Below are 22,935 nucleotides of genomic sequence, written 5' to 3' on the forward strand. Positions count from 1 at the left end.
TCCGTGTAGCACTGTTATCCGAAGAACGTCCAAGGCGAACATGTCCAAGATGAAGAAAAAGTAGCCAGAGGTCGTATATATGGGGGGGGGCGAAGAGAAATTTGGCAAAAGGGTCGTGTGTCAGGTGTAATCAGAACTGTGTTGTGAGAAGAGTAAGATGTCGTGTATCTGCGTGTGTGTGTCCGTGTGTATTCGTGCGTGCGCGGGTTGCATCGTATCGTGCTTGTGAACAATGTACCGTGCTCCCGCCCGGTCATGCCTGTCCTAGCGTCTCCTAGGGAGGCGCATGGCTGTTTCCGGTATTCTTCTTCTTCTCCTTCTTCGCCCAGCGCAGACCGCAGGCGTTGCACAGGGTCTTCGGTCCGTTGGGGCCCTTTCGCCATTCGGGGGAGTCGAGGGTGCCTATTTGGTCCTTGTCAGTCTTGGTTCCCGGAGAAGAGAGGGTGCGCACGTGTGAGGGTGAGAGGGAGGGGAGGGGAACCATACCACAGTCGGTGCAGACATATTCCTCCGACGCCTTGAGCTTCTTCTTCTTCTCGCCCGTCCTGGGATCCCTATCAACCGGAATGGCAATACCGGCATCCCCCTTGATCAAGGTCGGGCTGGCGTTGCCCGTGGTTATACCTCTGCTCCGCTCCCCCTCGACGTATCGCAGGCCCGTGAGCATCTCGATGGTATCCGTGTAGGCGCCCTCGTACCGCACCATCTTGTCACGCAGCGAGTCCGGACGGTTGCCGTTGCTGAATGCACCCTCTAGGTTCTCCCTGGTCAGGGGACCGTTGAGGGCGGCAGCAGATGCGTTTGCGCGCTCGGTACGAGACCCGTCGGCCGAGGCCGAGGCCGAGGTCCTGGATAAGCTGCCCGACTGAGATATATCCGACTCCCTCCGTTGGAGCCAGTCCCTGTGCGCCTCGTCATTTTCGGCGTCCTCCTCCATGCGCAGCTCGGCTATGCGGCGCTTGAGGCGCTCATTCTCCACCTTGTGCTCGAGGAACGAGTCGAGCAGACCGGCATTCTTGGTGGGATAGGGCCTGGCCATGACGAATACAGCCTGGCAGAAGGGCGACTGGTTGTTCGGGTTGGGGGCGTACTTGGCCGCAGCGATGTGGGCGTGGCCGGTGGCCTCGAGAACGACGTACGACTGGTCGCTCTTGCGCATGCGGTAGAAGATGCGCATGGAGGCGCCCGACGCTATCGACTCGTTGAGCTCCGACACGAAGACGCCCTGGTCGCCCGGATGGATCAGGTCCTTGAGCAGGCGGTCTTGCACGTCTTCGGGCGCGTAGCCCAGCAGGGCTGTCACGCTGGGCGAGGAATACTTGACCCGGCCGTCCGCGTCGAGTATGTGCACCAGGTCCCTGACCTCCTCAATGACCTTGGCGGGCCAATTGCGGCGCTTGGTGAACTCGGTCAGGGCCGTGCTGCCGCCGCTGCCGCCAGTTCCACCGCCGGCCGTGCCGGCCTGGCCGAACGAGGCTACGGGCAAGGGGCCGGCGCCGGGGACGTTGTTGGCGGTAATGTTAAACTGGTTCTCGGCGGCGGCGACAGCGGCGACGGCGGCGACGTCGGCGCTGTTATCGATCGGGCCGGCGACGGGAGGGTTTTCGGCGGCGGCGTTGGTGGCAGCAGGATCCAAGCCGGCGGGGCCAAAGCCGGCCATGGCATTCCCGTCGATGGGATCAAAGTCGATGGGCATGTCGGTGAACGAGTCGAGCATGGTGCTGTCGAGCATGAGAGCGTTGCCGGCGTCGCCCATGGGCATGGTCGAGGAGGCATGCGTCTGGCCGGTCATGTCCTGGAAAGAGCCGAAGTCAAAGTCGGAAAAGCCATATAGAGCTCCCGGTCCTCCTCTGGCGCCAGCGCCACTGCCGTCGGGCGGATGTGGAGGAGCGTGTGCCATGATGACCGTGGTGCAGCGGTACGCAAGCAGAGGTTCTGCGGGTGCATTGGCGAGGGTAAGGCACCGGCAGTATCGAGAGCTTGGAGGGGTTCTCCAGAGGTATCTCAAGAGGTGGGATGGATGTGGATACCCCCCAATCACACGGGAGAGCTGTATGGAAGAGGAAAGATATTGGCGGGGTGAAAAGGGTCTGGACCCTGTGTCGTTGTTGTTGTTGTTGGTTTTTTCTTTCTTCTTTTTCGGAACGGGAGATGGCAGATGGAGAAGTAATGAGTGCTACAATGTGGCGAAAGACGAAAGAAGGACTGTACGCAATGATACTAGTAATGATAGTAGAGGTACTAGTAGCACTGACGGCAGCCGTATGAGGTGGCAATACTACTAGTAGAGGTAGCGATAATAGTAGTAGTAGCAATAGCAGCAGCAGCAGCAGCAGCAGCAGTAGTAATAGTAGTAGCAGTCGTAGCAGTCGTAGCAGTCGTAGCAGTCGTAGTAGGAAGATGGGCGGACCGATGAGGGACGGCAGTCGGAACACGGCGCAAGTGCTGGTGTGTGTGAATGTGACGAGATCGGTGAGACAGAGACAGAATGGAGTAGGATGTCGAGCAGAACCAAGTCTGCTAGGCTGTGGGCTGCAGGTTGAATTGAGACAAGCAAAGTCTCCCCCTCTGCAGGTGCATGAGTGAGTTGGAGGGGTAGCAGTGAGGGACAGGGGAAGAGAGAGAGAGAGAGAGTAGAGAGAGAGAGGAAAAGAGGGAGAGAGGGGAAACAAAAAGTAGTGATAGGAATAAAGGAAAGAGAAAAGATAAGGTCAAAGAGGTGCTCGGCAGAGAGAGGGAGAAGGAAGAGAGTGTTTGTGAGAGAGAGAGAGAGAGAGAGAGAGAGGAAATGTGTGTGGGTGCTGCCAATAATACTGCTCTTTACTAGGGAAGGAGGAATCTGCTGGTAAGATAAGGTCAAAGAGGTGCTCGGCAGAGAGAGGGAGAAGGAAGAGAGTGTTTGTGAGAGAGAGAGAGAGAGAGAGAGAGAGGAAATGTGCGTTGGTGCTGCCAATAATACTGCTCTTTACTAGGGAAGGAGGAATCTGCTGGTAAGTTTTGGACCTGAATGCGATTTTGGTCAAAATGGGATTTTTCTCCTTCACTGCAACTTTCTGGTCTTTTTTTTTTTCCTTTCCCTTGGCAACTTGGCCCTTGGCCTTGGCTGGTCTGGGTCCCCTCTTTTTCCTCTTCTTTTTCCCTTGCCTTTTTTTATTTTTTTTCCGCCCCGCGCCTCCTCCTCTTTGAGCCTTTCAGGTCTTCCCCGCTGACCTCCGCTCTTTCCATCTCATGTTGTTGGTCCTCCAACCAAGCTCTTTTGAGGGTTTTCGGCTTTGGCATATAATACAGCATGGCATGTATATCTACTGGACGTGACGAGATCTACAGATTACAGATCCACTAGTGGTAATATACTACCGTGACTGGCTGGTAGTAGCAGTAGTAGTAGAATTACACATACTACGGTACATGTATCCCAATAGATGAGACCCAGGCTGTCGCTACTATTCAACTGCCTGCATATTGACCGTCCAATGCTGGTTCCTCTTTTCGCCTTTGGCTTTGGAACTAAACTTGCCATCTGTGTGTCTGAAAGCGAACTCCGCAGAACCTCGTCCGGGACCTTGTTTTTGCCGCTGTACGAGCAATAACAGGTAATCTTATTACTAATACAGAGAAAATGTCACTGCGTATCGACGGTAGCAGCAGGCATCAGTGTTGCTTCAACGTGCTATTATCACTATCAATGATATTCTCTAGGGACTCATACCCTGTGCCCGTCCAGCTACCAGTAGCGCCGGGTTCGGAGACTTAATTCCCGCCCTTTGACTACAACGAGTGCGAATATGAGTGTATGACAGGATGACTCCAGTCCTATCAATTGTCGTCAAACCCAAAATGGGTTTGGGGACGAAAAAGTTCCATTTTCTGCTTCCTTCTATTTTTATTTTTTTTTTCCTTTTTTTTTCCCTCTCGGGGGAGCTTTTTAGTTGGCTGATCCTACAATCATTTTTGCGTGTACAGGTATTATTACCCACTAATTCTACTACGAGCAATACATATTACCACTAATATATATCACTACCAGACTACAGATTACTTCGTACCAACATAAACCTTGTGCCCTCCAGCCACTGACAGCCGGTAGAGCCGCACTGTGGCGCACTATCCGCTCTTTTGCCACTCGCCACTTCCACTCGCCACCCTCCTTCATCTAAGCCGAGAGAGACGCTGGGGCAGAGTAGTGAAGCCATGGCTGAAAGTGCCTTGTTGCAGTCGATACAATGGTCGATCCTCTGAGGATAATGCCGTCAGCCCCGTTCTGTTCGTGGAATTAATACTCCTGGGCCGCGAGACAGCGCGAGACAGCGGCGTCGCACGTCTCTCCGAAGCCGAGTCTAGAGCTAAACCAACCTCCAATCTGTCTGGCTGTCTCACCATATTATTACTACGGAGTACGAGTGGTAATGAGTAGGTAGTATCACTATTGAGTCTTGACACCTGGCCACGACCCTGAACCCTGACCCTGACATTCAGGCTTCAACGCAGCTTTCTCTCAGCGTTCCCGCACCTTATCCACCCATCCGATCAGCCTTGTACCTAGGTCCAGAGCTTCGCATTATAGTGCTGCTACTCCCAAGGGATTTCGATTACGAGAACGCTAAATCTCGTCAATATCACTCCATGGTTGTAGTCTGCTGTTCTGGTGGCAGTATTACGTGAAGCAAGTCCTCCAGTAAAACTGATTGGCTTGTGCTTTTCTTCCTTCAGATAATAATCCATCTATTCACGTGAGCACGCATCAGCACTAAATCACCCGTCCCCACGCGTCGTCCCCAGATGCGTAGGCAATCGCGTCCTGCAGTGCACAATCCATCAGCCCGCCGGCCGATTCGGAGAGCGAGAGAGAGCGTACTGTCTGTGCCTGTGTGCCTGTGTGTGTGTGTGTGTGTGTGTGTGTGTAGATAACAAAGGCTTGGAGAGATCAAGCACCTGGGGGTGACATCCTGTTGATAACCCGGAGACGGAGACAGGCGCCTCTGCCTCTAGCACGCCCATCATGTCCAAGATCGACAAGCTGTCCATCTCGGGAGTCCGCTCCTTCAGCCCGTCTGTCCGCGAAGCTATACAATTCTACTCGCCCCTCACCCTGATTGTTGGCTACAACGGATCCGGAAAGACGACCATCATCGAGTGTCTCAAGTATGCCACTACCGGAGAGCTACCTCCCAACAGCAAGGGCGGTGCCTTCATTCACGATCCCAAGGCATGTCTACCGCGAACACCACCAACAACGCTCCCACCCCAATATCTGGTCTCGGCGCGGAGGCCCTCCGCGACTCATCACTGACCATTCCTATAGCTCTGCGGAGAAAAAGAGGTCATGGCCCAGGTCAAACTACAGTTCCAGTCCATCAACGGCCGCCAGCACGTCGCCACCCGAAGCCTTCAGCTCACGGCCAAGAAGACGACCCGGTCGCAGAAGACGCTCGATTGCTCGCTTGTCGTGGTCAACAATGGCGAGCGCACCACCACGTCAACGCGGCAGGCCCAGCTCGACGAGATGATACCCGAACGCCTAGGTGTCTCGCCGGCCATCCTTGACGCCGTCATCTTCTGCCACCAGGACGAGTCGCTCTGGCCGCTGAGCGAGCCTGCCGCCCTCAAGAAGCGGTTCGACGAGATATTCGAGGCCCTCAAGTATACCAAGGTCATCGAGAACCTGAAAGTCCTCCGAAAGAAGCAGGTCGAGCAGCTTGGCAAGCTGCAGAACGACGAGGCCCACAACAAGATCAACAAGGACCGAGGCGAGCGCGCCGAGAAGCGCATGACCGGCCTCCAGGCCGAGATCGAGGCTGCCCGTGAAAAGTGCGAGCGGCTGACGGCCGACATGGAGGAGACGCAGGATAGGATTCGCGACAAGCATGAGCAGGCCAACAGCTTCCTGCAGATTGTCCAGAACCTGAGCAACAAGCGCGAGCAGCTCGAGTACCGCCAGGACGCCGTCGACGAGCTGCGCCAGACCATTGAGGAGCTCCACGACGACGAAGCTTCGCTCGAAGCGTCGCTTGCCCAGTACGAGGAGAGGATCCAGGGCTTCCAGCAGGAGGCCGAGCAGAACAAGGCCCAGTACAGCGAGCTCCAGAAGGAACTTGCCGAGGCGCAGAGGAATCTCAACGCCAAGCTGGCTGAGCAGGGAAAGCACCAGTCCGACAAGGACAAGTACGACCGTCAGCTCAGCGCCCGCGTCGAGATGGTGCACGGCAGCGCCCAAAAGTACAACTTCAGGGGCTTCGACGGCGACCTGTCCGACCAGCAGATCCGGTCCTTCAACGAGCGCATCCAGAAGCTACTCGACGAGAAGAAGCGCGATCTCGAGCGCATTCAAAAGGAGAACTCGGCCGAGCTCGACAGAGCCACCAGCGTCATCACCCAGCTCGAGGGCCGCAAGGCTGCGAGGACCCAGGACCGCGTCATGGCCAAGCAGCGCATGGGAGCCATCGACAAGAGGGCCAGTGTCCTGCAAAACGAGTCCAGCAAGATCGAGGTCGACGAAGGTGCCAAGGCCCTCCTCGACGGTCAGCTTGAGGACCTCGGCGGTAGGCTGGTCAGGTTCCAGCACGAGTTTGACGACGCCAACTGGGACCGGCATCTGTCAGATGAGAACGAGAGGCTCCGAGGCCTCGAGGCGGAGAGCGACAAGCTGGGCCGCGAGCTCGTCGAATCCACCCGCCTTGCGTCTGAGCGTGCGCAGCTCGACTACCGCAAGAAGGAGCTGGCCGACCGCAGGCGGAGGTTGGACACGCTCACCAGCACGTGGCGGACAAAGCTCTCCGCCGTCGTCGGTGATGGCTGGGAGCCCGAAACCCTCGACGGCAAATTCCAAGCCACTCTCCGGGAACAGACGCGTAAAGTCGACGAGGCTACCAAGCTCCGCGAGGCTGCGAGGGAGACGCTCCAGAAGGTCGACTACCGACTCAGGAATGCCAAGGAGTCGGTGGACAGGAACGGGCGGGAGAGTGCCAGGTGCAAGCAGGAGGTTGTCGCTGCCCTCCAGAAGGTTCGCGAGAACGCCATCATCGAGGACTACAACGAAGAGATGTCGTCCCTGGAGACGGCGGTCGATGACCTCCGGAACGAGATCAGTCTCTTTGGCGCTCTCGTTGACTACTACGAAAAGTGCAGGCGCGTCCTCAACACCAAGAAGACGTGCCTCCTGTGCGACCGCAAGTTCGAAGAGAGCCAGCGCGCGGCCATTGACCGGCTGCAGAAGAAGATTGAGAAGAACCTCGACCCCAACGGCAAGGCGGAGACGGAGGAGGACTTGAAGGAGGCCACCGCCAACCTTGAAGCGCTACGCGCGGTCCGCCCCATGTTTGACACGTATGAGAGGCTGTGCTCCGAGCTGCCGGCGCTCCAGAGAGATCTGAAGTCTCTCGAGAGCGAGCACGATGCACTGGAGAGGCAGCTGGAGGAGCAGGAGTCCGCCGTGTCGTCGGAGGTGGACAGGAAGAGGGACATTGACGACCTGTCCAAGACAGTCCTGAACCTCGCGCAGATCGTCAGGGATATCAAGGACTCGGAGGGCCAAGTGGAGCGCATCCAGTCCCAGCAGGCGTCAGGGGGGGCCACCCGGAGCGCCGAGGAGATCCACGAGCTGCAGGCCACGATCAGCGAGCAGATACGGGCGGTCAAGTCCAAGATCACCAAGCTGTCGGCGGACAGGCAGCGCGCCAAGGACCAGATCAGCACACTGGAGCTGGAGAGGAGCGAGCTGCGCAACCAGATAAGCTCGGCCACGAGCCAGCTGGACAAGAAGCGGGACATACAGGTCCAGATCCAGTCGCTCAAGGACGACCTCGGACAGCAGCGCGAGACGATCCAGCGCGCCGACGCCGACCTGGAGACCATCGAGCCGGAGATGGCCGAGGCGAAGTCGGCGCGGGACGAGACGCTCAGCCGCGGGCGGGATCGAGAGCAGCGCGTGGCCAGCGAGCGCGACGAGATTGCCAGCTCGGTGAGCGAGCTGCGCATGGTGGAGGCGGACATACAAGACTACGTGAACCGGGGCGGGGCGTCGAACCTGGCGTCGAACCAGCGGGCGATCGCGGCGCTGGAGGCGTCGATCGCCCGGGGCAAGGCGGACATTGACGACCTGACGCGGCGGACCAACAAGCTGCGCGAGGATATGGACAGCGGGGATAGCAAGAAGAAGAACATACGCGACAACCTCAACTACCGGCGACACCTGCGGATGCTAGACACGCTGCGGGCGGACATTGCGTCGCTGGAGGAGCGTAACGCGCACGACGACTACGAGCGGCTGCAGTCGGAGGCGCGGTCGCTGGAGAACCGGTCGAACCGGCTCTTTGCCGAGCGCGGGTCGGTGATGGGGACGATGAAGACCAAGGACGAGGAGCTGGACCGGCTCCTGCAGGAGTGGGAGATGGACTACAAGGACGCCAAGGCGCGGTACCGCGAGTCGCACATCCGGGCGGAGACGACCAAGGCGGCCATCGAGGACCTGGCGCAGTGCAGCGCCGCCGTCGACCGCGCCGTCATGCAGTTCCACTCCATGAAGATGGCCGAGGTGAACCGCATAGCCGGCGAGCTCTGGCAGACGACGTACCAGGGCACCGACATCGACACCATCCTCATCCGATCCGACAACAGCAGCGAGACGCCGTCGTCTGGCTCCTCTGCCTCCGCCACCGCAGGCGCGGCCGGCGCCCGCCGCAACTACAACTACCGTCTGTGCATGGTCAAGCAGGACACGGAGATGGACATGAGGGGCCGATGCTCGGCGGGCCAGAAGGTGCTGGCCAGCATCATCGTCCGCCTCGCCCTGGCCGAGTCGTTCGGCGTCAACTGCGGGCTCGTCGCCCTCGACGAACCCACAACCAACCTGGACAGGGACAACATCAAGTCCCTGGCCGAGAGCCTGCACGCCATCATCCGCGCCAGGCAGGCCCAGTCCAACTTCCAGCTCATCGTAATCACGCACGACGAGGAGTTTCTGCGGCACATGCGCTGCAGCGATTTCTGCGATAGCTTCTTCAGGGTCAGGAGGGATGAGAGGCAGAACAGTGTCATTTCCAGGGAGAGTATCACCAAGATTTTTTAGTCTGTCCCTCTCTCTCCCTCTCCCTCTTTTCTCTCTCCCTCTTTTCTCTTTCCCTCCTTTCTCTCTTTCCTCCTCATTTCCTCCCGTCTTTTACTGCATCTGGGCGTTGTTGTGAGGGGCAGGGTTGACATCTTGTAACATGGGTTTTTTCTCTTCTTACTTTTTTTTTCTAGTCTGGCCTTGATCGTGTACACAATACAATCGCATCTCCGTAGTGATGAGAAGATGGTAATTCGTGATTCTTGAACTGTAATATAGTCTCGTGATGATGTGTGAACATGAAAACAAAACAAAACAAAACAAAACAAAAGCAGGAAAAGTAAAAACAGCAGGAAAAATATCTTTTTTTTTATAAAAAAAAGGAAAAGAAAGTTGAAGAAAGCCAGGAAGAGAAGAAAACAGATATTCGCCCGATAAATCCCAATCCAGTTCCCCGAGAGGTTTTTTTTGGGGGGGTATCATACAATTCTAGGAAAAAGAAAAAAAAAGGAACAGGTAAATGGGAATGATGGATAGAGAAAGAGGACAGGACAAGGTCAATTGTCCATGTCGACATCATCTTCCCCTCCACTCTCAACCTTTTGAACCTTGCTGACCGGCTCACCAGCCTCATCAGCCTCACGCTTAGACCCCGCCACGGCCGAGGAGGCGGACGCGTTGTCGTCGTCGGCGTCGTCGTCGTCGTCGTCGTCGTGTTTCCTACCCACCGCGGCCTCGACGTCGATAGCCTGGGTGTCAAGACCGCCCTGTCCGGCAAGTTGACTTGCCGTTGCGCTCTGGGGGCCCGTATCGTTGACGCCAATCTCCTCCGGTCCCCTCGCATGAGGCTCCTCCTCTTCTTGTTCCTCTACTTCTTTTAGTCCTCCTTCTCTATCCTCGGACATGTGACCGTCGCCATCATCTTCACTGTCGTCGTCGTCGTCATCGTCATCGTCGTCATCGTCGCCGTCATCCTTGCTTCGGCGATCCCGGCCGACGACGTCACGCTTCTCCGCATGCTGTTGCGTGCGCGGCAGCTGACTGACGGGTACGACACCGGCGCACTGCTCCTGGCGCAGGAGCTCACCTTGGGTGATACCCCTGACCGCGCGACCGGTAGAGGGTACCCCGTTGACGCTGACTGAGACCGTCTCCATGCTTCCCATGCCGTTCGGGCCTTCAATCTTCTCCGTGCTCTCGCTGTGGATCTGCGCCGCCGCTCCTGCTGTTGACGATGATGCTGAGGATGATTCTACTGACAATGACAGACCATCTTTCCCTCGCGCCTGATCTTCTTGTTCCTGTTCTTGTCCTTCTGCCTGATCTTCTTCCTGATCTTCCTCCTCTTCCTCACCATCACCATCATTTTCCTCATTATTGTCATCATCCATCGATAGAGAGTCCCTCCTGTTGGACGGGAGCCATGGGATCGGCGTGAGCAGGGCGCCACCCAGGGCCTCGTCCGACCCGAGTGAACCAGACGTCGGGTTGCTCCAGGCTACGGAAGCGGCCGGGTCGGAGCTACCGTTGGTCGACAGGTCGGCCGGCGGCAGCGGGTACGTGTCCGCCCCGGACGTCACCATGACCACGCGGTCGAAGGCGTGGAGGTACGGCGTCAGGGACTTGTAGTGCCTGCGCGGCTGCAGCAGGAGCTCCGACAGCCGCTGGATTGTATGCGGCGGGTGCGTCTTGAAGGTCTCGAGGTGAGACGTGATGCCGGTTAGCATCGCCTCCAGCTGCTGAGGGAGCTGTCCCGGTTCGAGCTGCTGATATATCGGCGGTCGGGGTGACGAATGCCCTTCCTCGCCGTCGTCGTCGTCGTCGTCGTCACCGCCGCGCGCAGGCGACGGTAGCGGAGATGTCAACCGGCCGTCCGAGTTGACATGGGGGATCGGTAAGGGTCGCGGCGGCGGAAGTTTGGGTATGGGGAACTCATGGCGGGCGATCTGGTGTATTGGCGAGTTAGCGTTGAGATGGGGGGGGGGGGTTATGTTTTGTGCTGGCTGCATCGGATCTTCGTCTTTCTGTTCACCTTGTCAAGACGGGCAATCATGTCTGCGCGTAGGTCGGGCCAGTCGCTTCTAGATCAAGAGTCAGCGCCCGGCGCGTGGTCTGTTGTAGGACAACGTCATTAAAAAAAGGAAATCAAAAAGAAGAAGGAGAAAGAGGGCGGCGGGCTTTACTTGTCAATTGTGCCGCCATGAAAGGCCTTTGTGAGCTGCTCGTTATCGCTGTCTACATCCATGATGAGCGGGTGTCCTTCTTCTTTATCGATTAAAGCCCGTGGTTGCGTTGCCACGCGTGAGATTTTGAGGTTGGAAGGGATGTGGAGAGAGAGAGAGAGGGAGGGAGAGAGGGAGGGAGAGAGAGAGAGAGAGAGAATGCGGTCTGGTGGGGAAAGGTTCCATTGCACCAAGGGAATCAGATCTAGTATTACGGGCTCTACAGATTAATACTTGGTGCTAAGAAAAACAAGGGTAGTATTACTACATGATATATTACAACATGTATCAACAAGTTGATATAACAGCAGATTCGACATCAATGATGTGGTATTATTTATTTATTTCATCTCATACCTTTTTCGGTGGAATAGAAGAAGAAGAAGAAGAAGAAGATTCTTAAAACCTCCCCCCTCCCCCCCTCAAATACCCTTGTACAGCCAGGCAGCCGGATCAAAAACAACATCGACACCGACACCATCATACGTGCCCACGGCAGCACAGAGGTCATGGAGACCCTCGAGTCCGGTAACTGGTCGATCAGACTGTGCGTCCGTCTCCTCGTGAATGTTCCACCCACCCACGACATGACCGTTTCTCGTAAAGAAGACGTCCACGGTCAACGACGCAGCCTTCTCCTTCACCTTCTCGCTCTCTCCACCGCCGCCGCCGTCCGATCTGACCGTCAGCCCGAGGCCGAGCGTCTCCCCGCGGCTGAACGGACCGGTAAACTCCCTCCCACCCCAGCAGTCGTTCACGAAACGGTGGCCGTCGTCGCCGTGCACGGCCAGGCTGCCCCTGTGCCACCCCGGCATGCGGAACGACGGGTAGGGCAGGGCCGTCAGACCCAGCGCCACCGTCACCTCTGGCGAGTCCGGCAGCACGCGTACTTCGTAGTAGATTGACCTGGTCCTCATCTCGCCGTCACCCGTCCTGCTGCTGCTCCTCCTCCTCCTCTCGCCCGCAAGGGGATCGTGGTGGTGAGAGGAAGGGTGAGCGTGGTACAGGGGCGGATAGCTGATGAGGCAACGGTCCGGCGACCCGCGCGCCGTCCTGACCCGCCACGTGCCCCCTCCCAACCAGGTGAGCTGGCCCTTGAATCCGGCCGGTTCCATGAGACGTATCGTCCTGATGCTGCTGCTACCGGCAGTGTCGACCGTCAACACGGACCCCTCCGACAGGGGGTGATCCTCGCACCACTGCTCGCCCAGCCTGGCCTCCTCCTCCGAGGCGTTGGTCGCCGGGGACGCGTCGTAGCCGCTGAAGATGGCTGGCGGAGGGGGGAAGAGCGACGTGTCGGGTACGGCTGTCTGCCAGTCGTGGCTGCTTTCCGTGTACGGTGGTGGTTCGGACTGCTGCTTCTGCTGCTGCTGCTGCTGCTGATGGAGGTTTGCCGTCGTCGATGATGGTGGTGGGGGTGATGTCCATGATGACGATGACGATGGTGAGGGGTCGTAGCTGTATGGCGGGGCCTTTTCCGCTCGGTATGGTCTTGATCCTGAGTCTGGCGATGGCGATGGCTCATCGGCCTTGTACTTTTTTCTTGGCCAAAAGGGCATTGTTTTCTTTTTTTTCTTTGGCCTGTATGTTTGGGTGATTCTTGATTCTTGTCCGTGGGAAGGCATGTACAAGTTGAGAATTCGAGGTTGGTCAACACTAGCCTTCTTCAACTTGTACATCAACATGTAAGCAGGCATGCTCATCCCTCTTGACCATGTTCATTTCTCAATTCCGACCACCTCAACAGGCCATTTCAACTTTATGATATTATCGTCTAGGAGATTGGGGGGGGTTCTTTTCCCTTCCGACTATCTCTCAAACTCCTCCTTCTCTCTCTCTCTCTCTATATATATATATATCCCTCGAAAACCCAAACGCTAAACACTAGAGGAAAGAGAGAGAGAGAAAACAGACCGATTATATATATTATACAAAGAGCGATACTCGGTCTAATGATGATCAAACAGAAAAGACCAAAGATGTACGAAAGAGAAAAAGGAGGAAAAAAAGGGAGAGAGAGAGAGAGAGAGAGAGCCAAGTAACAGAGAAAGAAAGACGAAGCTTTCCTCACACGTAAATACGAAGACTTAGCTACGCAAGGGGAAACAAGATTCAAACGATAATTAAAAAAAAACCTATTGGGAAAGCCACAGAGAGAGAATATGAAGTTGAAAAGAAAAAGGGAAAAAAAAAAAGGAGAGGAGAGGAAGGAGAAAGGAGGGGGGGGGGGGGGGGGTAACATCATCTAGACAGCAACATCTTGACCGTCTCAACGGTCTGGGTAACCCCCCCACCCCCCTCCCACTCATTCGCATCTTCGCCCTCCGGGTAGAAGAAGGCGACGACGCCGATGATGAGGTACACGGCGCACAGCAGAGCCCCCTCCATGTAGTTGCTCCTCCCGTCGAGGACGAGGAAGTTGACGATGAAGGCCGAGAGGAAGAGGCACATTGTCTCGAAGAGGGGAAAGTACAGCGACATGTCCCTGCCGAGGGCCCAGCCGAGGATGACTACGAGCGGCGTGACGAGCAGGGATATCTGGATGGAGCTCCCGATGGACACGCCGATGGCCAGGTCCATCTTGTTCCGCATCGCCACCGCGATGGACGTGATGTGCTCGGCCGCGTTGCCCACGATGGGCAGGATGATGAGCCCGACAAAGGTCTCACCCATCGACGTCGCGCGCGTCACCTCCTCGATCGACGACACCAGCGACTCGGCGCACAGCACCACCAGCACCGTCGCCACGGCGATGAGCGCCAGGGCCGCGGGCCGTCCCAGCTTCTCCTCTGGCGTCTCTTCCTTCACGTACCCCTGCAGCGTCGCCGCCCCGCCGACCATGGTCCTAGCCGACAGCCGGTTGGGGCGGACGATCGCCGACGATCGGGGGGCCGGGAGGACCGGGCTGGCCGCGGGGTGCGAGTGCCGCGTCAGCGTCAGCGTCAGCGGTAGTGGCCGCCGGGGAAACTGCCTGGACTCTTCTTCTTCTTCGCCGCCGTGCAGCCGCGGAGTGTCGTCGCCCAGGGCGCCGTCGGATTTGGACGTGGTGAGGAACGATGCCGGCGTGAAGCCGCGTAGCCTCCGGAGCGGGATCATGCGTGAGGACGAGGGCCCGGGGACGCCCTGCCCTTCGCAGTCGTGGAAGGGGTGCAGCCTCCCCAGCTGGACAGGGCTGGTGCCGAGCGAATCCTTCTGCGGAGGCGGTAGCTCCAGATCCGGTATGTCCTCTGCCCGGCCCTTTCCACGGTCGCGGCGGCCGCGGCATGGTCTGCGCCGCCGTCTCTCATCCTTTCTCCTCTTCTTCCTGTCCGTCCTGCTCAACCGCCTCCACGTGGCCCACGGGTCACTTCCATCCCCCTCGACTCGGCCGCCCTCGCGCGTCGCAGGTCGGGTGTTCGTCACCGTGACGGAGGAGCTGCGCGACCTGCTGGCATCTCCGGCCCCGCTCCCTGACGAGGAGCCGGGCCTCCTGCCCCTGGCAGATCTAGAGCCCCTCCTCACTCGTCGGCCGAGGTCGTTGTCGTCGCGCGAGCTGGCGGGGCAGTCCGTGTCGGAGCAGCGGCAAGAATCCGAGTCCGGGTCAGAGGAGTCCGAGTCCGAGTCCGAGTCCGAGGCGGAGCTGGAACGGTTCTTCTTCTTCTTCTTCTTCTCCTTCTCCTTCTTCTTCTTCTGCTGCTGCTGCTGCTGCTGCTGCTGGGGGTCGAGCCAGGTGGCTGCCGGTCCGGGGGTTGCTTCGGCGTCGACGATGTGCCGGGGCATCGACTCGTACAGGTGGGCGTGGGACTTGAGCTGGAAGAAGACGAAGATGGCGTAGACGACGAGGAGGATCTGGATCTCCGGTCAGTGGTCTCCGGTCTCTGTAGTCACGGGCGGGAGGTATCGGACGTACAACGCTGGTTCCTCGGCTGATCTTGAGCGATTGCTCTTCGGCATGCTTGTTATCTCTGAAGGCGGCGTGGAAGGTGGTCTGACAGGGATGAGATCAGTCGGGTCCTCACCATGGACATCTTCTCCCTTCTCCTTCCAGCCTTACCGGAAGTACGAGGCTGATGACGCTCAGGCTGAGCAGACAGGCGCTCATCTGTGTTATGGTGGGATTGTAGAGCTGCTCCTGGTATCGCAATCCGCCGAGCAGAAAGCACATGCCTAGGATCAGCAGCAGATTGGCCAGGATGCTTCCCAGCAGGGAGGCCTGGACGATTCTGATCTTGTTCTGCCTCTCAGCGTCAGCATCTTCACATCTTCACATCTTCACGGGCGGTAAGGGCGTTCAGCCGATGCACCCATCCCACATACCTTGTACAGAGACAGTCTGAACATGGCAGCCTACCGGTCAGCAACGATACCTCGCCCTCTCCGTACACGTCATGGCGGAAGCTCACAAGCTATCGAGATGGTCAGCAGAGAAGCAGGTTGAGAGGGGAGCCAAGAGGGACAGGGCATACAATAGGACCAACTCGACGGCATTCCCAAAGGTCACGTTCATCAACGCCCCCAGCGCATCGCCCATGCCGCTCGACACCGTCTCGGTAGCATGAGCCAGCAGGGCCGACAGCGGCACGAGGGCAAGGCAGTTGAGGGCGAAGACGACGCCGCCGTGGACGACGCCAGAGTAGGCGGCCCCGATGCCGACGGGCACGAATACCAGCAGGACGTTGATCCAGCTGTATGTGACGATGTGCCATGCCGACCTCCTGAAGGAGCGGTTGAGCCTGGTCATGATTGACCGGCGGCGCCGTGCTCTCGTGCCTACCCCTGCAGCGGCCGGAGCGTTCTCTCGATGCTCCTCCCGGGAGCCATCCTTGCCAGTGCCTCTGTCGTGCTCGTCACCGCTCAGAGCTCGGGACGCTGCTCGCCAGTGTTTCTCTCGGTGATGGTGGTCGTGTTGGTTGGAGTGTGTGGGCAGGATGGCTGTGTTGCCGGAACCTGCAGTTGGAGATTCCCAAATCATGAAACCGCCTGCTGTGCCTGATGCCCTCTTTTTTTTTTAAAAAAAAAAGAAAAAAGAAAGAAAAGAGGAAAGAGAAACGAATAAGGAAGAGAAAGAAAGAAAGAATCCCGCCTTTTGTCTGTAGTATGGTCTTAGTGCTGCTTGTTGCTGTCGCTGCTGTTGTCGTTATTATTGAAGAATTAGATATCAGAAGGAAGGAGGGAGAGAATGCCAAGAAATGAAGATGGTGCATACCGTTTTCTTGTGTCTGTAAATATTCAGAGAAGTTGATAAACCAAGATATAGATTAATAAGAAGAACACGCGTATCAGATAGAAATAAAACGGGAGAAGAAGAAGAAGAAGAAGAAGAAAAAGAACAAGAAGAAAAAGAAGAAGAAGCAGAAGAAGATGATGAGGAGGAGGAGGAGGGGGTAGACAAGCAGGGATGATGATGGTAGGACCATGACAAGGTGACGGTGTATGGGTGAGACAGTTTGATGGGGTCATTACCAGAGAAAGGTATTACTAGAACAAGACCTGAGAGAAGGCAAGCTGAAGCAGGTTGACCTGATGGGGGGAGCCTGATGATAGGTGTTCAAGCATGGGATCATGATGGTTTACTTGACTCTGCTGGTTCATGTCCATGCATGTGATATTATATCGTAGATGGTCAAGTTCCCCAGCCAAAAAAAAAAAAAAAAAAAAAAATCCCCTTCATCCCAGTTCGGTTCAGCATCGTGGGCACTCTACCGATGCATATATATGCATATATATATATATATATGTATTGATACTAGCAGAGATTACACGTGTGACTGTGTCCTAGCATCATCTGTACATGCATCATCGAAAGACCACATTTGTTCCTTATATCCATGTTGCCTATCACGACGTAACATTATACTACTCGTACGGGTGCGAGAACCTCCTCTCATTGCCGGCCCCCATCCTACGGGTTGGATACAGAAGAGGAGGTGATTGGCCTCGACATATTGATCGGGATTTTTTCTTTCTTTTTTTTCTCTTTCTTCTTCTTCTTTCCCTCCAAGAACGAAAAAAAATCCAAAAAAAAATCCAAAAAAAAAATCTCAAATCTCAGATCCATAAACCCTGACTTGGGTGCTCAGTGCTCAGTACTCAGACATATTACGAGCCCAGACCCTCTCGGCAACCCGGCACCGGTACTCATACTCCGCCCCATACTCGTACATGTACGGTCCAGTACAGTCCAGTACGGCCCAGTACGGGCCATAATACCGACCAACATGGAACAGGCGGGGACGGCGGACGGCTGCCAGGGCCGAGGCCTACTACGATGTTTTTCTTCTTCCTCAGCTGTCTCGTTCGTATCTGCCGCTCTCCTCAACCTCTCAACCACCTCTTCTTCTCTCTCTTACAACTACGAGTGCATCACTCCCATCCAGTCTACATCCCTCGGTGCCCTACACGTGCACATACACCAACGTTCGGCGTATGCTGTGTTATATATCATGACTCGTGGCCACCATCAAGAAGTCAAGGAGAATACACCGTGTTACTTGCATACGATATAAAATCATCTCTCCCTCCCCCCCCTCCCTTCTCTAAGTCCTTGCATTCCAATTGGATTGGTAAAAGACAGATATATACAAAAAAAAAGAAAGAAAGAAATCGCAGAGGTATAGAGGAAGAACCGCACGGCATAGGACATCCACCCATCCATGCTATCTCGGATGGATTTCATCTCTTTTCTCTTCTTACAAAACACCACGAAAAGTCGAAATCAGAAATATACTACCCGTTTAGTGCTACTCTCTCTTCTCCTTCTCCTTCTCCTACTTCTCTCCACCAGTAGCCGCATCATTCTTATGTCTGCCGCTCTGCTTACATCTTTTCAACTCTACCCTCTTATAAAACAAACCCGTCTCAATCACCACATCACCAGTATCCCTTCCTCCCCCCTCCCCCCTTGGGCCCTCCCAAAAAAAAAAAGTATTTGACCGAGAAAGAGTTAAAATTATGAGACGAGAAAAAGAGATGAAATAGAAAACTTGACCAAAGAACAACAAAGGGAAATTAATATACTAGAATAAACCAAGCCTTTTATCTCTCATCTTCCATGCCTGCTCCATATGCTCCTACCGGGGCCAGGGAACAGACGGAAACGGGTCAAGTCTTGGACTTGTTTGGGGAGGACGCAACGTCGTCTAGGGTGTTTGATCCAATCACTCGCCGGCTCCGATTTCCGTTGCTGTGCACCGTGGGCAGTGAACCAGGGAGACCAAAACACCCGGAGCTGAGGCCGGTGTGCAGAGTTGCCTGCCTGCTACTCTTCACGCCATCAAGCCGGCTCCCCCGATCTGAAGATGTGCAGGGTCGTGCTCGTGATGCTGACATGTGCGCGTGGCATCATGTCCTCACCTGTCCTCACCGCCACGGGCCTTTCCTCTTCTCCTGAAAAAGTCCATGACCCGCTTGGCCGCTCCGCTGCTGCCTTCGTGACCGCGGTACTCGTCCTGGCCGTACGCGTCCGTAAACTTCTTGGCATTCTTCTGCAGCACCGGCGCCCGGTTGCTCCTTGACGTCTCCGACCGCTGGTAATATTGCGTCTCCGAGTTCGGGTAGCCGCTGTCGTAGGGGCGCGGCGAGCTCATCTGCGGCTCCGTAGGCGGCCGCCGCGCATCGATAGACGACTCCGACCCCGAGTAGTGGTGGCGACTCGTCGCGCCCGGCTGCTGCTGCTGCTGCTGCTGCTGCTGCTGCTGCTGCATGTGCTGCGGGATGGCGCTGGGCCTCCTGGTGTCCACCTGGGCCGAGGCGTGTCGTTGATGTCGGGACTGGTTCGACGACTGCGACCGGGGCATGTTGCTATTGTTGCCGTATCCCGATTCGAGCATAGCACCGCTGCCCCTGCCGTCGCCGTGCGCCGTCAGGCTCCGCGTGTCGACTGTCCTGCCGTCATGGCCGGGCAGGTCCGTCTGCGAGTCCCAGGGGGGGGGCGACGAGGGCCGCCGCTGCTGCTGCTGCTGCTGCTGCTGATCCTTACCACCGAGACCCACCGCCTTGAGCGAGAAGCCGGCAGGGATGAGCGAGAACCTTCGGCGTTCCGGCTTCTCTGCCGACGTCTGCGACCCGGCAACGCTGCCGCTCCTCTTCTTGCCAAGCCCCAGCGAGAACGAGCGCCGCGAGAGCTTGGAATCCGTCGACTGCCGCGGTGCCGCCTCCTCCCTGTTCGAGTTGGACATGGGCTGCTGCATGCTGACAGGTGGGTATTTCCTCGACTTGTCCGACTGCTGCTGCTTCGGGTCTGTCCGCTTCTTGCCAAACATGGACCCGCTGCGGCCGAGGAGCTTGGTCGAGATATCGCCAATCGTAGTAGACCTCTTGTGGCCGCGGCCTGCACCCCCTTGGCTCTGGCTGCCACCTGACACCCTGGAGAATTGGGAAGGGACGCCGATGCCGGGGTGGCCCTGCGACTCCGCCTCTCCCGTCTGCAAGGGCTGCGACATGCGCCCCTCGACGTTGGTGTCGGCCACGGCAGGCGGCGCGGGCTGTCCGTAAGGTCCAAAGCCCATGGAGGCGGCCGAGGACATAGACCCTCCCGTCTGCGGCCTGGCGGCAGCCGAAACCGACGTGGGAATGTACGAGTTCTCCGTGTGGGAGCGCTGTTCCCGGGTACCACGTGGGCCGGTGGTGGCCGAGCTCTGGGGGCGCCTGGAGCTGGCGGGACGTCCGGCGGCGGCGGCGTCTCGGGACACCGGGGGGTCCTTGGGGAGGGGCTTGTCCCTCGAGGAGGCGAGGCTGTCGAGGGTGGGGATTCGAGAAGAGGAAGGTACCGGGGGGTTAGCCGACCGCGAAGGCGGGGTTGATGTCGAGGCCGCCGCGTCGGCACCGCGCTGGGTCTGGGTCGTGGGGGCCACGTACTCGACCTGGACGGTGCGGCGCTTGGCATCCTTGGGCGTGCGCTGGGCGGGCTCGACCTCGACGCCGTCGACCTTGCCGTGCGTCTTAGACAGGCCGCCGACGGCCGAGGGCGGCTGGGGCTTGTGCCGGTGAGCATCGCGGACCGAGGAGCTGCGGACCATGGGGGCGTCGCCAGCGTCGTCGGGCTGGGTGATGGTCTTCTGGACGTCGCCCGGAAGCGTGGTAGAGCTGGTGATGAACTCGACAACGTGGGAGTATTCGCTGAGCCAGCTGTGGCGGGCCACCTCGAACAGGTCGGCTCGCTTTCGGGGGTTGGGCACCAGGATACGGCGCAGGAGGTCGCGGGCGTGAGGGGTGACGTACTCGGGAAACGTGAGGGGGGTGCTGACTATGTACTTGTAGAGGAGGTTGATGTTGTCGCCCTCGGGGTTGGCAGGGTCGTCGTCAAAGGGCAGGTATCCGGCGAGCATGGCGTAGAGGATGACACCGCAGCTCCAGACATCAACCTTCCGTCCAGTGTAGAGGCAGTCGCTGACCACGAGCTCGGGAGCGGCGTAGCAGGGGCTCCCGCAGCTGGTCTGCATAAGGTCGCCCTTCCTCATACCGTTGGCTTTGACCTTGTCGAGACCTATCCGCTTGACGTAGTCCCTGTTGCTCAGATTCGTCTCCTCCTCCTCGTCGAGCTCCTCGTTAGGGTCAAAGGTGTTGGCGAAGCCAAAGTCGGTGATGATGATGTTTCTGTTTCGGTCGAGGAGCAGGTTCTCGAGTTTGAGGTCGCGGTGGACGATGCCCTTCTTGTGCAGGTACCCGACACCAGACACAAGCTGGGCAAACAGCCTGCGGGCCGAGTGGTCTTTTAGGTAACGGTGGTTGAGGATATAGTCAAACAGCTCGCCGCCAGATGCGTACTCGAGAATGATGCCGATATACCGTTCCGTCTCGACCATGTCGATGAGTTGCACGATGTTGGGATGCTGCAGCTCTCGCAGGATGGTGACTTCGCGGCGAATCTTGGCCAGCCGAGAGGGGTTACTGCCCACCGAATCGCGCTTAATGAGCTTGATGGCGACCTAGTGTTTGTTCTGTTAGCCGTTGGTTCTAGAGATCTTTGGGGTATAATAAGAAACATTTCTTTACGAAAGAAGAAGAATAAGAAAAAAATAGGGGTATCGGTTTGGAGGAGAGAGCGGAAAGGGTAGAGAAGGAAGAGAAACAATGCCATGCTGCGGCACCATGGGGGCAAGTCACTCACCTCTGCGCTGCTATCCTGCTTCCAGCCGAGCTTGACCTTACCAAATTCACCCTCGCCGATGGTGTTGCCGAGAATGAAGTCGCCAAACCTGACCGTCCCCTTGTGACCGCTCCGGCTGGTATAGTCTTGCCTGCTGCGAGTGGCCCTCCGCTCTTCGTTGGGGACGACGGGTGGTGCGGCGGCATCATGATGGATGCGGGCTCCTTCGGCGTCGGCGACGGCACTGACAGGGTTGTCGTTGGCGGAGCGCGACGGCTTGGGCTGTGACTGTTGTGTGCGGATGGGCATGGTGGCGGATGCGGGTATGTGAGCCTCCCGTTCATCAGGCGGGGGCGCAGTCGTCGAGTAGGTAGGGTAGTAAGCGGCATTGGCCGGCTTGGACCTGTAGCCGTTCTCCGGGGCATCGTGGCGCGTGCGGGCCGAAGGGTCGGGCTGAGAGTGTCGCGAGGTGTAGGCAGCCCTGTCGGCGGTGAAGTCGGAGATCCTCCGGGTGCTGTCCGGGGCGGGCTGGTTGGAAGAGGTCCGTGGAGGGGCGGCAGGGCCCATGGCAGAGGCGGAGTGATGCGAAGAATGCTGCGGTTGCTGCTGCTGCTGCTGCTGCTGCTGCTGCTGCTGGTAGTTGTTCCCGAGCCTAGAGGCCATGGCCGGGTCGGCAACGGGAGAGGAGCCGTTGGCGGCGCTTGTCTTGCGCGATGGTGGACGCCTGGAAGGGGAAGAGGAAGAGGCGGTGGTGGTCGAGGCTATGTGAGCATTATGCGCTTCGGCGGCGGGCGACGAGTGCTGTCGGCTGTCAAAGGCCAGAGGCGGCGGTGAAGCCAGGGAAGTTGACTGATGGGGCGCTGGGTGCAGAGCAGCGGAAGACATGCTGTGAGGCAGCTTTGCGAGGCTGACGTGAGCGCAGCACCGAGGTCTCCCAGCAGATGCGACTAGGGGCTATTATTATTCCTGCTGCTGCACGCGTCAGGGAGAGCTGGCTGTGCGTCGTATGCAGGTTGAGACGGGGGGTTGTGTGGCTCGGGCTGAGCTGATGCGGATAATAAAGCGAGCAAGTTTACTCTGTAGAAAGAGAGAAAAAAAAAACAATGCAGGGCTGGGTGGGAACTGCAAAAGAGAGATAACAAAAGACCAGTCGACGCGTTGTAAAAAAAAAAAAAAAAAAGAGTATAAGAAATGCCGCTTATGTCGCGAAAAGGGAACGAATTAGAGAAGAGAAGAATGAAGGAATTGGACAAGAGAAAGGTGGTGATTCTTGCCACGCAAATGAGAGAGAAGAGCACACAAGGGGGGGGGGGGGGGGGGGGGGGGGGGGGGGGGGGGGGGGGGGGGGGGGGGGGGGGGGGCCGGGCACCGCAGACAGAAAAGAAGACCTGAAGAAGNGGGGGGGCCGGGCACCGCAGACAGAAAAGAAGACCTGAAGAAGAGAGATGGTTGAATGAGGTTGGGGAAGGGGAGGGAAGGTGCGACGGCTGTGCTTTCCTCTAGGTTTTCCTCTAGGTACGAGTTTCAGCGCTATGCCACTACTATCGCAGGTACATTCTATCAGAGGCCACTATTACTGCAGGTACTGAAACCTGTAAGTAGCA

General features: G+C 57.4%; 6 protein-coding genes across 6 annotated transcripts; 1 reads left to right on the forward strand and 5 right to left on the reverse strand.

Annotated features, from left to right (window-relative positions):
• Window positions 1-274: 274 nt before the first annotated feature.
• GMORB2_3893 (cutinase palindrome-binding protein) lies at window positions 275-1,900 on the reverse strand (the record flags this gene model as incomplete). Its single annotated transcript, XM_035465869.1, has 1 exon — window positions 275-1,900. One exon carries the CDS (start codon window positions 1,898-1,900, stop codon window positions 275-277), a length of 1,626 nt encoding a protein of 541 aa, XP_035323706.1.
• A 3,099-nt stretch (window positions 1,901-4,999) lies between these two features.
• On the forward strand, window positions 5,000-9,064 carry GMORB2_3894 (DNA repair protein RAD50; the record flags this gene model as incomplete). The annotated part of the gene is made up of 2 exons (XM_035465870.1): window positions 5,000-5,254; window positions 5,303-9,064. The coding sequence occupies 2 exons, from the start codon at window positions 5,000-5,002 to the stop codon at window positions 9,062-9,064; spliced, it is 4,017 nt and encodes a 1,338-aa protein (XP_035323707.1).
• A 536-nt stretch (window positions 9,065-9,600) lies between these two features.
• On the reverse strand, window positions 9,601-10,989 carry GMORB2_3895 (PPP4R2; the record flags this gene model as incomplete). Its single annotated transcript, XM_035465871.1, has 2 exons — window positions 9,601-10,265; window positions 10,398-10,989. Coding segments are annotated over 2 exons (1,257 nt in total), but the record flags the coding sequence as incomplete, so codon positions are not given.
• A 698-nt stretch (window positions 10,990-11,687) lies between these two features.
• On the reverse strand, window positions 11,688-12,824 carry GMORB2_3896 (uncharacterized protein; the record flags this gene model as incomplete). The annotated part of the gene is made up of 1 exon (XM_035465872.1): window positions 11,688-12,824. The coding sequence occupies one exon, from the start codon at window positions 12,822-12,824 to the stop codon at window positions 11,688-11,690; it is 1,137 nt and encodes a 378-aa protein (XP_035323709.1).
• Window positions 12,825-13,506: 682 nt separating this feature from the next.
• Window positions 13,507-15,985, reverse strand: GMORB2_3897 (Ca2+:H+ antiporter; the record flags this gene model as incomplete). The annotated part of the gene is made up of 4 exons (XM_035465873.1): window positions 13,507-15,093; window positions 15,155-15,232; window positions 15,299-15,506; window positions 15,711-15,985. The coding sequence occupies 4 exons, from the start codon at window positions 15,983-15,985 to the stop codon at window positions 13,507-13,509; spliced, it is 2,148 nt and encodes a 715-aa protein (XP_035323710.1).
• A 2,608-nt stretch (window positions 15,986-18,593) lies between these two features.
• Window positions 18,594-22,216, reverse strand: GMORB2_3898 (protein-serine/threonine kinase; the record flags this gene model as incomplete). The annotated part of the gene is made up of 2 exons (XM_035465874.1): window positions 18,594-21,170; window positions 21,353-22,216. The coding sequence occupies 2 exons, from the start codon at window positions 22,214-22,216 to the stop codon at window positions 18,594-18,596; spliced, it is 3,441 nt and encodes a 1,146-aa protein (XP_035323711.1).
• Window positions 22,217-22,935: the final 719 nt, after the last annotated feature.

Source organism: Geosmithia morbida (genome assembly GCF_012550715.1).
Source record: "Geosmithia morbida isolate 1262 chromosome Unknown scaffold_2, whole genome shotgun sequence".
Taxonomy (NCBI): Eukaryota; Fungi; Ascomycota; class Sordariomycetes; order Hypocreales; family Bionectriaceae; genus Geosmithia; species Geosmithia morbida.